At 37.5% G+C, this 17,558-nt stretch overlaps 1 protein-coding gene across 1 annotated transcript; it reads right to left on the bottom strand.

The window, feature by feature from the left end:
• Window positions 1–535: 535 nt before the first annotated feature.
• clptm1 (CLPTM1 regulator of GABA type A receptor forward trafficking) lies at window positions 536–14,041 on the bottom strand. Its single transcript, XM_053507126.1, has 14 exons — window positions 13,955–14,041; window positions 7,442–7,569; window positions 6,751–6,874; window positions 6,282–6,440; window positions 5,728–5,845; window positions 5,545–5,630; window positions 5,321–5,441; window positions 4,999–5,243; window positions 4,827–4,920; window positions 3,480–3,670; window positions 3,293–3,388; window positions 3,076–3,211; window positions 1,435–1,602; window positions 536–1,350 (listed from the first exon to the last, which is right to left on the bottom strand). Exons 1-14 carry the CDS (start codon window positions 14,006–14,008, stop codon window positions 1,169–1,171), a joined length of 1,902 nt encoding a protein of 633 aa, XP_053363101.1. The 5' UTR covers window positions 14,009–14,041; the 3' UTR covers window positions 536–1,168.
• Window positions 14,042–17,558: the final 3,517 nt, after the last annotated feature.

The raw sequence follows: 17,558 nt of genomic DNA, 5'->3' as shown, positions 1-17,558 counted from the left end.
TATCCTGGCATAGAATTATTTTTAATGCCAGTTATTTCTGTACCACTCACACATGTATGACCAAATGCACTGTAAGGTACAGTTAAAATGTGTATGGACACAAAACTAAAACTGAAATAAAAAGTTCTGCATCACACCTTTAAACTGCACTTATGCTTTACTAAAAACGAGTGATCAATCTTTAATGTACCAAAATAAAAGGCCAACAATTCAAATTTTAAAGGGGGGAAAAAGCAAGACAAAGAAGGCATTTTGTCCCAAAAATATTCAGACTACCCATGTCTTCAGAGCTTGCAGCTGTATTTAACACGCCCCAGTGGGTCCTGCGTTGGAGTGTGTGAATGTATCTGAAAGGAAAAATTCTGATGTGCTCAGGCAGTAGACCAAAGTTCCTGCTCTCATTTGTCAGTTTGATATTAGCACAATTAGATTTCACAAGCTGACTGTACAGTATATGAATATACAAATGAAACTAGTTGAGGCTGAAAAAAAAGAACAAATGTTATGAATCACCATTATTAACATATTAATAATGTTAATATAATTACTTTAATACCTAACAAGGCTGCATTATTTTTTTGTTGTTCAAGCTTAGAACACCAACCCTTAAAAAATTCACAGTCTCCAGTGAGTAGTATACAGGTTCATCAGCTCATATTCTCCAGAAGTTGTGCTGCTTTCCTTACACACTACTCACCCCTGTCCTGATACACAGCGCTCAGGCATGGAATGAGAAAAGAAAATGACAAAGAATCCACAAAGGGGGGGGAAAAAAAGCTTGCACTTGGCTTCTTTTTTTGTCTTCTCCATTCTTATACATTACAATATGTACTGCAAAAGCCCATGTGCGCTAACAGGCTTACTCATTAATCTTCATAATGGTAGTGCTAACCAACCCAAAAATATACAATACAGTACATCACATTTTTACTTCACCTTGACTGCAAAATGTGGGAGATTGAAAAATATTAGGAATTCTACATTAAATGAGATTTTTCTTTTTCTGTTGCAGATCTCATACAAAAAAAAGAGGAAAGATGAACTGAAATTTCACGCAGTGTCCTTTATAGAATACAGATATTCCAGTTCGCTTTCCTGACGATTAGACATAAATTCAGCTTTGAAGATGTTTGATACACCTTCGGTAGACAGGGGAGTGTAAAACACATTAATCGTTTTTCTTCTCCTCTTCTGGTTTATCTGTGATGGCGGCGCTGGCTGTCTCTCCAACTGACGCCTGAGCTGAGTTTTCACTGTTGTGGTCCAATCCACTCGTGCCGTACTCATTGACACGGTTGGGATCCACTCTGTAGATCCACCTCTGGTACAGGTAGATGAAGAAAACTACATCTGTTGAAGAAGGAAATCAGGTCTTTATACAAAAGCAAGGAAAACCTCAACAACCTGAAGAAATTAAAATGAGTTCATACATACCATCTCGAAGACAGCCTATCCTGTACATCATGGGCATTCTGATCACGAAGGCAAACAGGTCATCTATGAATGTGTTTAATGCTTTATAAGTGAGCATTCTCCAAGGAAGGTGCGCCACTGACTTCATCTTATAGTTGATGAACAGCTGTGGCGTCATTGTAATGAAGCCTGTAATAAAAAAATACATAAACAAAACAAACTAAGTCTTCCTTTTCAATACATACCATTCCTGACATTTTAGTTCAGGTCAAATCTGTTTGTTCTGTTTTAGATAAAGCGATCAAAGGCTTAATCGCATGTGTATCTAACCAGGGTAGTCTAGTAATACCATGTTCAGTGGAACTAGAACTGGAAGGGTATACATATTTTTGTCATAATCATGATGAGGGTCATCATGAGCTTAAGTTGGGAATAATACCCTCAGTAAAAACCTCTTTATCCACAAACAGGAGCAAAGCAGTTTGGTTTAATACCTTGTGTGTTTATACATACACAAGAGGACCACAGACTAAAAACATGCTCATGTGTACAGCCAAAACACTACTACAAGGCTGAATACCAGAAAACACACAATTAAGAACAAAAGGTAAGGAATTGATTATGAAAAGCTGAGGCGTGTGTTTAGTTTGGCAGCTCGGTTTTAAATTAGATGTCCATCAAATGCGTCAAGCAACAGCGGACTTAGATTTTAAACAGTACATATGTAATCTCTGATTTAAATGAATACATTTTACACTTGTTGGCTAAACCTCCATGACATAGGGTATGTGGTGAAAGTGATGTTATTAATATGATGTGAAATTAATAATGAATGTTGCTTCTTACCCTAAAATAAGATTTTATGAACTTCATTTTTTAATGAAGAAGTGCATTCTGGCATGTAGAAGCGATCCAATTATTAGGAGGGCTATATTTTATATATATAGTTTTATAGCTTTAGCATCTTGTATATAGTTCTGCATTGTTGTGATGTCATTCACATATTCCAGTAGCAGTACAGTTTACATGCAAGTTCGTCGATCACAAATGGCAGATGGACAGATTTTTAAAAACGGTATGCAAACATACTTTATGTGGGAAAGACATTGCTTCTACCTTTTTTGGATTTCTACTGTCAAATGTAATGTTACCAAGTGCTCAAGTGATCTCTGCTCACAATTGTTTTGTAACATCTCTTCCACAAAGTTGATTGTTTAACATACTATTAAAACCTGGAAGGATAATGCGAATGTTGTGTTACATGGACACATACACATTTAGTCATGGAAACTTATACCACATGGAAAATACACCTTTAAACATCTCTGCATGCTCCAGCAGCCATGTGAAGTTGTTTTATTTCACAAACGTGCTTCTTGTTTCCATCCCCACCATCATGTCTGTGCGTTAATGCGTGACTGACTAGTGTAACTGACTTCTTCTCATAGCTATACTTTATTTATTACAGTACATGTAATAACCCCATTTTAATACCCTGATGAAATGGTTAAGCAAACTGTGTGTGATAAGATTTTTAAACTAGTCTTTTGACATTCAGACTTGCAGCTCCAAAAGGTCTGCTCATCTACTTCTAATCTGTCTTGGATATATAACTAACATTTATGAAGTGATCAATATGGAATTTATGCAATCTGCACTCACCGAATGTTAACAAGAATCCATAGAGCATGCTGAGCACCCATGAGTACCAGCCTTTGTGCTCTACATAGAGTAGGCTGTAAACAGCATAGCACCCGAAGAGCGGGTACAGGAACCAGGACAGGTACTTAAAGGCCATCTAGATAAAAGAGCAAACAGAAATCAAACTTGTACGTCTTTAAAAATAATTTCAAATGTCTCCACTGAACAGCTCACTTACATCATCATAGATTTTAGTTGAAGATTCGACGTATGTGGACTTGTCTTTGAATATCAATCGTGGAAGTACTCCTGCAATCTTGTTCTCTCTGTCCAGCTGAAAAGACCGGAGACGAGATTACATTAGAAATAGTTTTTATTCAACAGCAGAGGTGCAACCTGGAAAAAAAAAGGTTGTTGCCACTCACCTTGACGTCCATGACTTTGGTGATCTTCCAGAAGTCAATAAGCAGCCCAATAAAGACGCTGACCTGCACCACAAAGTTGGTCTCGTTATCCAGGATGTAGAGAAGCACCACAAGGGACTGGAACACGCCAAATATGATGGAGCGCACAGACAGCCCCTCTAAAGACTGACGACTGTTCCAAAACTGGATATCTGAGTGACAGAAAGGGGATGAGAGAAACACAAAATAATGGTCACAGAATAAAAAAGGAGAATTTTTTAACTACAGTACTGCATTTTTTTAAATTATAAGTTCTAAAAGTGAATATAACCATATGTTAATAAGCATAGTCACTGATTATGTACAATTCTAACTTAAAACTATGATATACAGAAAAAAATATTTAGCAGTATTATGCAGACCAATTAATGTGTGTTCTCTGGTGTCACAAAAATCATACTGGTTAAAGGGATGTCTGTAATCTGATGGGACCAGATTAAAATGGAAGCTGTAAAGCAGGGCACAAACTGGATCCAGAGAGGGCAATGTGAGTGCGGGCTTTCACACCAACCAAGTAGAAGCCATGTCTGTTCAATTAGTCGTTTTTGATATTCAATAAACTAGTGGGTGTAGGTTAAGCTTGGTTGGAACGAAATTCTGCACCTACATCATTGCCCTTTCTGGATCCAGTTTGAAACCCCTGATGTAGAGAGATTTTAAAAAGATACATTAGAAACATTCAACTGGAAGAAGTTTAACCCAAAAACAATCCTGCTGTATGGTGTTACATTTAGACTCATTCCTGAGTTTTTATCTTGCACATGCGCTAATTGTATTTTCACACCGTCAAACTGCTAAATACTTTGACCAGGTCAGATCTTGCCAACAAAATCTACACGCAGTGTTCAGAACACATCCAATCCAATAAAACCAGGTTATAATAAAAATACTTGTACTAGAACTCTATACTATAGAGTGTATCCCAATTCTATATAAACATACTTATTTTATTTTTTTTAAAAAGAAAAAAATATATATTAGTACTGACCTCTGAATAAAAGTGATTTAAAAAAAGAGTATATATCATTAAATAAAATACATATTCCTGCCTCATATTGGATTTAATCTGATTAAATGTTTATTATTTTATTTAAATGTTGACATTATGAAAGTTTTTGTTTAACACAATTGACAACATTTCTTTGCTTTAATGTCTAAAAATAATTAATGAAATTGCAAAATTATATTTGTTTCCCTTTTTGTTGCTAATCCATTGCACAAAGAAAATCATTAAGAGGTAGCTATCCTCCTGATCCTAACCTGATTTCTACTGCATAAACAGTTTGGAAAACTGCCCATGAAACTCACCATTCTTGAAAGCCAAGAACTCAAAGATGCTGTGCACAATTGAGACGACGATAGTCAGGCCTAGTAGGTAGGGATTAGTCTCAAGCAGTGCCACCTGTTGAGCAAAATTTCATTAGAAAAAATCTCCAAGTGAGCAGGGATAATGACAAGAATCTTAAATATCAGGTTAGACCTTGACAGAGTCCTGGTCTTCATCAGACTGCTCGTACGTGTCCTCGCTCAGGAAGTTCCAAGGCGAGCGGGCATTCTGAGCTGCATAAAGCTGCCAGCGCCACAGAGAGAGCGGGCAGTAGGTCAGGCGCAGGGGCAGCTTCTTTAGAGTCTCATTTATGGGGTAGTAATCTTTCTGCAGGTTCCAGTAATCGTTGAAGTAAACGATGGGGTAGTAGTCACCACTCACTGCATCAAACTGGACATCTGAGAGAAATAAAGAAAGAATTTTTGGTACTCAACATTACAAAGATAGACAGGCTGCTGAGGATGTAAATACTTACGTTGATCAAGGGGCGGGGGCACCGATCCTTTGACCCAGGCTGTGTGATCATCCACCATGTTGATAGTCAGGTTAGGATGCCAGTGAGATATAATCTCCACTGGACCATGACTTTCTGCACGCTATAAAACACACACAAACATTTTCTTATTCCACATCTGATTAACAGGTAAACTGTTTTAGGGTTGCACTGAACCAGCTGATAGAGTTTATATTAACACAGACCTTAATCATCTCAGGATCAGCTTCTGTCTCTCCTGTCAGCAAGTTCTTTGTCTTTAGAAACTTCCTCCGCTTGAACTTGTTTAGCACTGGTACAGAATTAAGCAAGTATGCAGTTATTACCCGAGTCTCAGCACTGAAATTGTGCCACTTTTTATTATTGTGAACTCTTATTGTCTGACTCACTTCGTGTAGCATGAACGGTGGCCAGTCTGCGATACTGGCCTTTGCGTTTTGGATCCGGATGGAAGCCACTCTTGGTGAGGTACACGTGGATGTATATAGAGCCGTTCTTCTGCACACTCTGTATAAGAAACTCAGATTAATTGCATCTAGTCTGGCAATAAATATATCAATATTCATAGGATGAAGTTAGCCCTGCTTTCCAGATTTAGCTTTAATTCACACAAAATACCACAGTGGACAACTTAAGATTCCATTAAGCACAATTCATGAGCAGCTAAAGTGTCTGTGGTTAGGTTTATATAAAATTGCCATCAGTCCACACAACTAAATTTAATAAATTCGTTGTGTAGCTGAAAATCTGTGCATGAGGATACAGGGGTATTTCCTTTAAAACCCACTGCCTCCTTCAGCTTTATACAGTCTTTATACATATCTTAATACTCGTCTCTTTTATAACAAATCTATTGTCTGAAACAAAGGTATTTGTTACTATATGTATGGTATCCTTGAATCTCTAGTTTACATGACAATTACTGCCCTGAAATACTCTTTACCTCAGGTGTGTCCAGTTCCATGTGATGCTCATAGCAGCCATCCCCTGCTTCTCCCGTGGTCCAGTCTCCATAGACCAGATCCCGCTGAAACCAAAACAAAGCTTCTGTGCTGTTGAAGTCTGAAAATACCTCCTTTTCAGATAAATACACATAAAGATCCTAGAAAAAAAAGAAAACACTCATTGTTGCTTGTGTCATTATTAAACACATCTGTGTGTCATAAACATAGCACAGCTTACTGCATAACAGTGAATCAGAAAGCAAGCCTCTATATGGGGGAATCAGAAATCTAAATGTCGGCATTTCTATTCACTATTCATTCTATTCTTCATCTAGCTTCAGGCATATCAATGGCAGATAAAGCATTAAGCATTGCAGAACCCAAGCCATCTGGTTCACAGCCAGAGCAGACCTTAACAACAGATAAGACGTCACTGTAATACTTATGTTTATGTTTCTAGCACAGTACCATAAGGGTGTCCTTGGGGAAAAGGTTGCGGCTGGGCACTCGGGGTGCGCCTGCAGGGGTGCTGGGGTCAGGGGTTGATGGTCCTCTGCGAAACCAGCTGCTGATGGCCCATATTATGAAGATCCTGAAAAAGGAACAATTACACCAATGCACCATAAATACTAGTAATGATTCGGTTTATCAGCTGATATTTGCCTTGTGACTTGGAATTGGCCTAGAATTGGCGTATGTACTGTATGTCCATACGTACGAATGTACATAATATATACACATAGATAGATAGATCTAAAGCTCTAAATCAAAGTAGCTTGATGATATTGGCCATGAATAACAAGAATCCTTAAAAGTAGTCCACTAGGACAAGTGCTACTCTAATTAACAATGTTATAAATTACTGCTCCTAAATGAAGATTGTGTTAATTTCCAAACTTGTCAAACTGCTACATGAGAGAAGAACTCAGGGATGGTAGCATGCAGTCTGAACTATTTTTAAAATAAAATGAAGGGTTATGACTAAGGGGTATGATTACATAACCAAAAGAACTGGTGATATAACTGAGCACTGTTACACTGTACATCACTGTCACTATACAACTAATGTGCACAGCTTTTCCTTCCAATCTGCCAGAAAGATGATCATCACAAAGCTTTCTGTTTTTGCAGCAGGCAGCTCACTGACATACGAACTCACCGGAAAAGGACGCCCTTAATGACTTGCCAGGCGTTGGGTTGCTGCTGCTGCTGCTGCTGTTGTTGGTCCTGTGCAGTCACACCTGTCTGTGCAACCTGGCCTGAAGCAGCTGCACCATTACTGCTCACCTACACAAACACATCAAATCTGTTCATGAATCACCGATCATCATTACAACGATTTAAGAAACATCTAACAATACGGTTATAGTTTGATAAACAATTTTTTAAACAATACATAACCATAATTGGAGATGAGAAATAAAACGATTGCATTGCATAACACATCACCACACTGTCTGCAAAATAAATTTTTAAAATCATTTTTAATTAATGGATGTTTATATTTGAGGTTGTAAAATGTTGCCAATCCTCTAGAATCCTACAGGTGGCATGCTCTATTCACACATTGGCAGGCATTGGCACAGCATTCTGTGTGATAGAAGCAAATCATTTGCTAAGTTTGTTTAGAATTTAAAGAAAAATAACTATCATTAAATATCATTGAATCACAATATTTATAAAATCATAATACTAACAGAACCGCAAAACAAATCACACCTAGCTATCATGATAATATCGTATGAGCTGGTCCCTGGTGATTCCCAAACCTAGTTATGAATACCATATCACATTAATGTTTAATATGTGTTATAAAGCCTACTGAATCAGATAAAGTCAAGACGTGATTTTACTTTACTGCTACACCAACATCTGAAACAACATCCAATTGCCAAATGATTTTTAACCACCACTGATCAATCCATCATCTACATTTCAGTAAATACATCCAACCCAGTTTTGGGACTGTAACAGGTTTAAAATCCAATAATGTGACAAAGACTATACATATATGGACAATATTTCTTCAAATGGATTGAAATCATTTCGGTAAGAGATTTCAACTTAACTATTTACATGGCACTGATCTGATAATATTTGTGTTTACATGCACAAAGCTTTCAAGATTTCTCTTTAGAAGACTTTCAAGACTTCTGTTTAGAATATAACTTTGAGTGTTGCAAAGTGGTCTGAGGTTAGGATTCTAAACTTTTCTAATAAATCCCGCCTTCTGCATTAGGACTGTTTGAAAGTTGTCTCATGTATGGTTGGTTAGAGGGTTTAGCCATTTGATTATAGTTGATAAATACAGGAAGAGATTCCTGATTAGGAATGAAAGTAAAATTCCCTCCATGGAAACTCATCACGTCACCTAATGTTACCGCACGTTGGGAAAATATGCACCGAAAAAAAATTAACAAGAGAGAAACAACAGCTTCAATTGAATTGAGTTTACTTGGCTAATATTTACCTACTGAACAAATTATGTAAGGTTTAACATCACCCCTCTGATTCTGATTAAAAATTCATTCTGATCAGGCTATATTGAGCCAGACTGTTCCGACTGAGGTGTTTTCATAATGCTTAGGATTATTATTTTATGCTCCTGATTATTATTCAGATTTGGGTATTATTCCAGTTATTACTGCAATATTAGGGTCCATGTAAATGCTCCTATTGTCACAAGAGCAGGAGTCACTAAGTATATTGCAAGTTTATTGTAAGTGATACTAATAAGTTCAGCTAATCCTAGTTGAGTTAAAAAAAAACACAATACATAACATAACACAAACTACTCCAACTGTAATAATTCTATGCAGCTGATTGTTATCACGTTTTCTCACCAACAAGAAGTTATCAGACAAACTATCTAAAATTAATAAGAAACTATTAAGAGAAACAAACCCTTCTTTAACTAGGCTTAAATGTTGCATGAAAGGTTATATGATTAAATGACAGATTGGCACTACGTGATACACTGTACCGACAGTGCTGATATTTCACAAAAGGCACAATATACAAATGGAGGCTTTGACAAACAATAAACGCTTTATTGTGCGCCGCAACATCCTGGCCAACTTCAGCTGCTGCAGATTAGATCATCTGTGATGTCTTTGGGCATTTACATGAACAAATGAAAATTGGTGCGTCATTAAATGATTTAAATATAACAGATTGTATTACTGACAGAAATTTAATATTTTCTCTCAAGTTTTTCTTTTGTTTAGTTTTTAACAAAGGCCTAAACATTTATTAATGCTTTGTTTTCTAAAACAAATGGCAAGTCAAGCAGACGCTTCATTCTGTGAAAGTTATAGTAGTACAAGTGTCAGACATATAAGACTAAAAGTAAAAACAGAGATAAGATAAATGCTATTACACACCCTCACAACTGAACACAAACAATGCTTGGAACATATTCTAGTACTTGTAGTTGTAGTTGTCTGGAGCACACCTTGATCAGCCTTAAATTTATAATTCTGTTTTCATTTTTTCTAAACGGCAGCAAAAGTTCAGGAGCTTTAACGCAAGGCTGACTTTCTGAACATTACGAAGTCCCTCATATTTATTACGTGATTTAGTCAACAAGATCGAGGAAGCGTTTTGGAGTGTAAATGATTCAACATGAGTTGCTTCGGGGCTCATATCCACATGACTGGCGTAACCTTAAAATAAACCAAAAATCTTAATCATTAAATCCTACCTCACCACGCAAGCAACAAAGGCGTGAAGGTTTCACAATCGAGATCCGCACAACAGGGCGCGAGGTCGAGCTGCAACATGTTAGTCAAAATAAATTATCAGTCTTGATGTGTACACTTGATTTTTTTACTTATCAAAAATATATCCTAATGCAAGAGCACAGCAAGCTCTATCTATACCTAGCTTCAAGGTACAGTTGTGAGGACATGATGTAAGAAAGATGCTGCAATGATGCTGTTATTATTACACCATAAAACAATGTTTCAACTGAACAAATGATTTCATTAGCAGCACGCAGGCTGATAATATATAGACTACAAAAAAACAGAAATACAACGCAAGAAAATCCCTTAATACTTTCCCAGAAACTGTATCTACAGATTGCAAAAACTGTGATCAGGCCACTTAGCAGTGTTGCATTTCTGGAATTCTTCTTCTATGCTATGCAATACAGCATCCTGTGTGGTAGGCGCAAAATTATATACCAAGTCTATTTAGAGTTGTAACAAAATCTGAATGAAAGAAAAAAAAAAAGGGAAAAAAAGACAGCAAATATAGATATTTATAAAATCATGTTACTTAAAAAACTGGCACCTAGGTATTGTGATGATAGCGTATGGTCTGGTCGCTGGCAATTTCCATCCTTAATATATAGTGTGTGCATTTATATTGTTCGGTTGATCTGCTCTGTGCGCGTTGAGATCTGAGTGCACACGGCCTAGCTTTAACTAGTGCTGGTCGACCCTGTTGGTTTGGATTTTTACATTAAAAGGAAAATGCGGGGGGTCACCAAGGACTTGTCTTGTAGCAAATTACTTCAATATCGCTTTAGAGGTATTGGAATTTGTTACAGTCACATAAACTAGTTTATTTAAAATCGAATTCAGCATTACAAAGCTGCAATTCACCGCTCAGACTTATGCCATTTCTGAATTTTATCCACGTCCTGATCAACAGACAAAGGGGGTAATTGGTGCTAGGCTGAGTGACATAGATATTCTCTTTCAAACAGTAAATTGCATAGTTAGTATTTTTGATTTAATAAACAAATATATCTGTATCTTGATTAATCTACAGCAAACATGTGTACACATGAAAATCATTTAAGGGTAAGTTTTACTTTAATTTCGAACTTTAAGCAGCCATGTTGATTTAAAGTTGCTTCGCAAAGATGGGAAAAAAAGCTTGGATTTGGAAATAAAACCCCATGTTGACTTCTCTACATCCGTTTTGGTAATATTTTATGTCACGAAAGACACGGTCCCCATTTTTCCTATGTATTATCATTAGATTAAGCCTTGACAAGAGCAGAGTAACAAGATGTTGGATAATGAGTTCTTGTTTTACATTCCTAAAATGACAAAAAAAAAAAAAGAAACAAAAAAATACCAAAGGATTTTCTTTCGGCCCTTCTTACTTTATAGTTCAGCAAAATAAATCAACTATTGAATAACATCGATGTTATGTCACTGAAAATTATTTTCCAGTCCTTGTGTGAAAGAAAAACTTTAGAGCTACAGACAATGAGAGGGAAAAAAAAGAACATATGTAATACGTTCATTCGGAAATTATTTGTAAAATTATTTAAGTGGTTATTGGGATAATTTGTCGGACAGTGTTATAGTTTTTTAATTCTCGGGAGAATAGCATGCTGTGCTGCAGTCACGATACCGCTATTACTAGTATAGTTACAGAAGCTTCTAACAGGTGAAAAAAAACATCAGTAGAAGGGCTTTAGTAGTGAGAAAGGTTGTGAGTAAAAATCACAGCACAATCAAGATGATGCCGTTGGACCTTAAGCAAAAGCTTGATGCTGCCTTAGACTCATGAACTTGAGGTAGTCTAATTAAAAACAAGTTCCTATCTAAGGCACACTGTGAACTCTAAAAGCATCCATTTGTTACTTATTGTTTATAACAGCACTGCCCTTAAACAAACTACAAAGGGGGATTGGTTAAATCTCTAAGACTGACCATACTAATTGTTCTGAAATGTTAATCATCCACACTACATTCAATACTAAGGTTAGCCGACTAGCTCATTTCTCTTCCACTTGTCATTGTCCATAGCTACAGTTTCAGTCCAACATGTTGCTCAAACCGTCAGTGAAAACAGCTATTACTCCTGACAAAAAAAAAAAAAAAAGTACAATCTTTAATTTTTAATCGCTAGTAAAGACTGATGTTAAATTCTCCAGAATGCACTGTAGCTATACGTTACAGTTATGTAATTAAGTAGAAACTTAACTTGGGTGCTGAAATGATTCAAGAGATTCAAGAGCTAACAATGCAGTGGACTTCGCTTTAAAAAGGGTAAACCTGAATCATTTTCAACCTTAACGAATATGACAGAAGAACAGGCACTTTTATAATCTTTCTTTTTTTTATAACTGTTTGTTTGGTCAGTCTTATAGATCAAACAAGCAAATATAGCTGTATGGTGATTGACCTAAAGCAATATCTCACTTAAAGGTTTAGCGCTGACACTGTGGGCTGCAATGTCGATCTGATCAAAATGAATCAGACTTTGGGGTCTCAGAAATGATTGCGGGGCCCTAATATGAAAACACCTTTAAAGAGATGGTCTTGAGGATGATACAGCATACTTGGGCATGGATTTATTCATTTTGATTCATACACATTTTCTCACAAATTTTATACTCATTTCTCTAACTTTCTTTTGATTCTGTAAAGCTGCTTTGCGACAATGACCATTGTTAAAAGCGCTATACAAATAAAATTTAACTGAATTCAATTGTTTAGACATGACATCATCAGTGCCATCTATCTCCTCAAAATTCTTTGTGTGAACGTAGCATGTGCGAGTTTCATCTATAGTGCATAGTACATAGTGTAAAGGTTAATGAACCCTTAAGATGTTGTTGCAGACCTCATATTAGGAGCACTATAATTGACATGATGAACACACGAACAGATGAGGATGATGACGTTCCTTCAATAAAGCACAGTGCGACACTGATATAAAGGACAAAACATTATTTTAATGTAAGACAGGACAAAATGTCCGAGTGAAAGTCAGCTCATCAAAAAGCAGACAGGATAACAAGATTGTCACACACACACACACACACACATCCAGCTGAAAGACCAAAGACCTGATCCGAGGACTGAATCGTATCTGATTATTATAGATGAAGCTGTTGCTAAATCCCCGGGCCTGTGATCTCACCCGCTGTGTAGTAAAAACCATCACACACACACACACCACGCCAACCAGACTGACCTGTAAAACTAACCTACACGCCTCTAACCCGCATGCCGCGACAATAAGACTGTACAGATTGGAGCTGGCGGTGAGGCGAGCCACCTAAGCCGCTCATCTGCACTGAGCCTGCTGCTTAGCATCTGTCTCTCTGTCTGACAGTCCATTAGCCACCGAGCTAACACCGGGCCGAACTGGATGTCACCCTTAATCCAGTGCATCACACTGTCAACTTCATTAAAAAAAAAAAAAAAAAGTCACGTGTCCTCAAATTCAACGTAACAACTGACAATAGACAGGAGAGACACTGTCAGGTTAACCATAAATAACCTTTACTAGCCTAGCTACAATTTTTATTACCTCTCTTTTTTCCTTTTACTACCCGATTTCTGTCAAATACCGCCTACCGCTGATGGGTTGGTTGATTGTTGTGACTCATACAAAGCATTTTTACATTTCATAGGCTGTCCGCTTCTGCGCGTCGCCTACTATTCAACCGTAACGGAATGAAGCGCACCAATCCAAACGCAGAAGGCGGGACCTTTACTCGGAATACAGGTGGGAAACTGCAACGCGACTAAACGCACAGTGAATCAGGGGAATCGTTCATTCCGACCGGCATCAATTTGGACTGTTGTAATAAAACCAACAAAGAGTTTCACCTGCTGAACCTATAAAACAACTAATTTATTTTTTTACATGGAGGCTGGTGTGTTACGTCTATATTCACTATTTCTGTCGCACTTACCTCGCCGTTGCTCACGGTGGATTGCTGTGTTGCTTCGGTCTCCTGCGCCGCCATCTTCCTTGTCTCTGTCCTACACTGTAATGTGGCGTTCTCGGTATGTAGCAGACGGTCTCGCGGGATTTGAGACTAACGTTAGGATACCGCTATGTGATCGCGAGATTTGTAAAAACGGCATGTGATCGCGAGCTACTTCAACCTGCTTATTATCCATTTTCATTATTCAAGAAATAAATTTTACTTCAAAATCATTTTGGTATTACAGTAACTTGTGGTTTTGTTAATCGGTTATTTCAGATAGTAAAAAAATACACTTTGCTTATTTAGGTTGTCTAGGCATGAAAATTATTCAATAAATATTTTTTCTCTTGTTTTTTCTAAAACACCTGTAAACTCTCTACTGTTGAAGCTTAGAGCTGTTTAGATTCACAAGCAAAAAATTTCAGGTAAACAGTGCCATTATTTTCTGCACTAACTTGGAACATATTTTGAATCTTTTTAACACCTGCCTGTAAGTTGCTTTAAACTTTTTAAAGTTGCTTTGGTTTAAGCATCTGATTGCAGTCAAACAGTGGCATTTTTTTTCACTTGAATGTATTTTGTCTCAGCAGGCATTAAACATGAATGTACATTGTTGTAAGTTACGAAAGGTGTATCAAAAAGTTTCTAGACTAGTTCTGTAAAACAACAACAACAGATGGCAGCACAAGGCTGCACTCAGTGTCACAGGCAGCACCAACCTTCACATTGTAAGTCAGTGTGCCAAAATACATCAGCCTGTGTACATCAGGAGTTGTGAAACTGGTGTTTTACTGACCATGTGCGTTACCATGTCTCCTATTAGAAAGTTAGAATGAAAAACGAACGTGGAATTCTGCGTGAAAACTGGGTAAATCTGCCACTAAGTCGTTTATCATGATTCAGGACGTTTACAGCAATGCTGCAAAGAGTTGTTTGAGGTGTTTTGAGTGGCACACGCTTCAAGTGCAGAAGGACATCGTCAGGAGACGACAAGATCAGAAGGACTGTCAATAAGCCCAACCCCTGAAAATGTCGAAACCATTTGGCAACTTGTGCATGATGATTTGTCATATGGAACATTCCAGGCAATCCTCATGTGCGATTTAAACATGCGCCATGTTGCTGCTGACCCAGGAGCAGAAGTAACAATGAATTGAAGTCTGCCAAGAACTCCATCACCATGTCGTTGATGACTTGTCCTTCATATCAAGGATCATTACCCGTGACGAAAACTTGGATGTATGGGTATGACCCTGAGATGAGGCAACAGTCTTCACAGTGGAAGAGCCCATCTCCACAAACATTCGCAGCATTGTGCATCAACAATTTGTCCCCAGGGGCGAGAACAAATTTCTACCGCCAGGTTTAAAGGCGTCAAACGGAGGACGTACAGGAGAAACGACCAGATTTGGGGCACCCGAATCTCTTTTTATTATTTAAAAAGTTTTTAAAATAACTTTTTGATACGTTTTGATATTTGCTCATCACCAAACATTCCGGACCCTTGATCTTAAATTGAAATCAGTTCTGGACTGTGGAATATTGAGTTTGAGAACCCATAACCTAGACCCAGGGTTGTCACTTTGTCTTACAAAGAAAACTACTACTAACTACCCAACTGACTGACAAAATGACTGACTGTCTCAGATTTAGGTTGGGTTTATTTCATCAGCAAACAGTTAAGTATAGCATGTGTGATAGTTATGCAATATAGATTGATAAAATGCAGATGTTTTATGTAATCGGCCATATGAAAAACAGAACATGTGTCCTGGGAAGTCCCATGTATCTTCTGAGAAAAATGTTGAAAAAAGGGACAGTCTGGCGACTGTACCTAGGAAACCAGAATATCTGGAGGAAACCCACCAAGTACAGTGAGGACAGTGAGAACTCACACACATTCACACTAGACCAGATACAATATTTGACCTTTGTATGTGAGGAAACCTATTAAAATGTGAAATATAAAAGTCATTATCAGGAAAAATGGTATTAGCTGCACTGGGTGTGCCAATATAAAGAGAATTATATTATTATTTTAAGATTTCCACTTTTACTTACCAGTTTGCATCATATGCTTTATGCTACACTAAAGCACCATACTTTAATGCTCAGCAATTTATTTGCAGACATGTATTCTCACTATTTTCACATCTTTATATATTGTATTTTATTTTTTTATATTCTATTTAAATCTTTTGGACCTGTTTTTTTCTTCCAGCACTATTTATTGTAATGTTAACACTGCCAACATTAATTAATTAATTAAGGGTCACAGGGGCCTGGAGCCTATCCCAGGGGTTTTGGGGGCACAGGGTGGGGTACACCCTGGAAAGAGTGCCAATCAACCACATGGTACACACTCTCACACACTCATTCACACACTACAGGTAATTTTTCCACACACACACAGATCTAAGGCGGGAATCGATCCTCAACCCTAAAGGTGCGAGAACACAGTGCTAACCACTGTGCCACCTTGCCAACCTATATATGGAAATTAAATATATGTATGTGTAAATGAATAAATGAATCTGTGTGGAATAAAATCCATGGATAGTTTACTTTTGGGAGATTTTATTTTGTTTTGCTACTACTCTTCTTCTTTTTATTATTATTATTATTTTTATGGGCAATATAACACAAAGCAAACAAACCACATGGCGTAACAATATAAGGGTTAAGACCCTTGTTTGACATATGTCACAGCGATATATTGTTTATATCAATTTGTTGAAGATATGCAGTCAAAATAGGTTAAATATAAATTATAATAGATTACTAATAGTAGGATGACATTTTTAAAGTGTTTGTGACACCTCTGTTACTGTGGGTTCTTATGGGCTACAACCTACTGGAAAACAGTTAAATAACAGGTCATTGAGGGTCAGAAATCTGGCTGATAAGCAAGTGATCAAATACTTATTTGACACAGTAATTCACAAATAAATAGTTGAAAAATCATACAATGTGATTTCCGGATTTTTCTTTTTAGATTCTGTCCCTCATAGTGGAAATGTACCTATGCTGAAAATTGTAGACCCCTCCATGACTTCTAAGTAAGAGAACTTGCAAAATCACAGGGTGATCAAATACTTTTTGATCTCACTGTGTGTATATCTTTTTTTTTTTCCTTAACAATTTGGCATTTCTTATGGTTGCAGTTCTGCCTTGATGAAGTGTCTTGGTCTTATGGTGTAATGGTAGTAATAAGCAGGCTGCAGGGTGGAGGTGTTTGTTGACGGTGAGGTGATTGGTTGCCTTACATCTCTGGAAGCCCTCATGTTTGTGTTTCCTTCTGGCTCTCCCTTTTTAGTTATGCTGTCATAGTTAGTCCTGCCGGAGTCTCTGCTTGCACTCTGCACTAAATATACATTCACTTTTTACATTGTTCGACTGTGACCATACCTACCTGTTATTTCTCCATCTCTTTGCTCTCTCCTTTTCTGCTCTCTCCTCTCTCTCTCTCTCTCCCTCTCTCCTATTTCCTCTACCTATCTCTCTGTCGAGCTATACATGTCGCTCCTGAGCTGCCAGTGATCCAGACCCCCTCTGCCCGCTGGACCTCTCTAACTCATCCTGGAGT

The sequence above is a fragment of the Clarias gariepinus genome, chromosome 11 (assembly GCF_024256425.1).
Source record: "Clarias gariepinus isolate MV-2021 ecotype Netherlands chromosome 11, CGAR_prim_01v2, whole genome shotgun sequence".
Classification (NCBI taxonomy): Eukaryota; Metazoa; Chordata; class Actinopteri; order Siluriformes; family Clariidae; genus Clarias; species Clarias gariepinus.
This window is presented reverse-complemented; position numbering and strand designations above follow the sequence as displayed.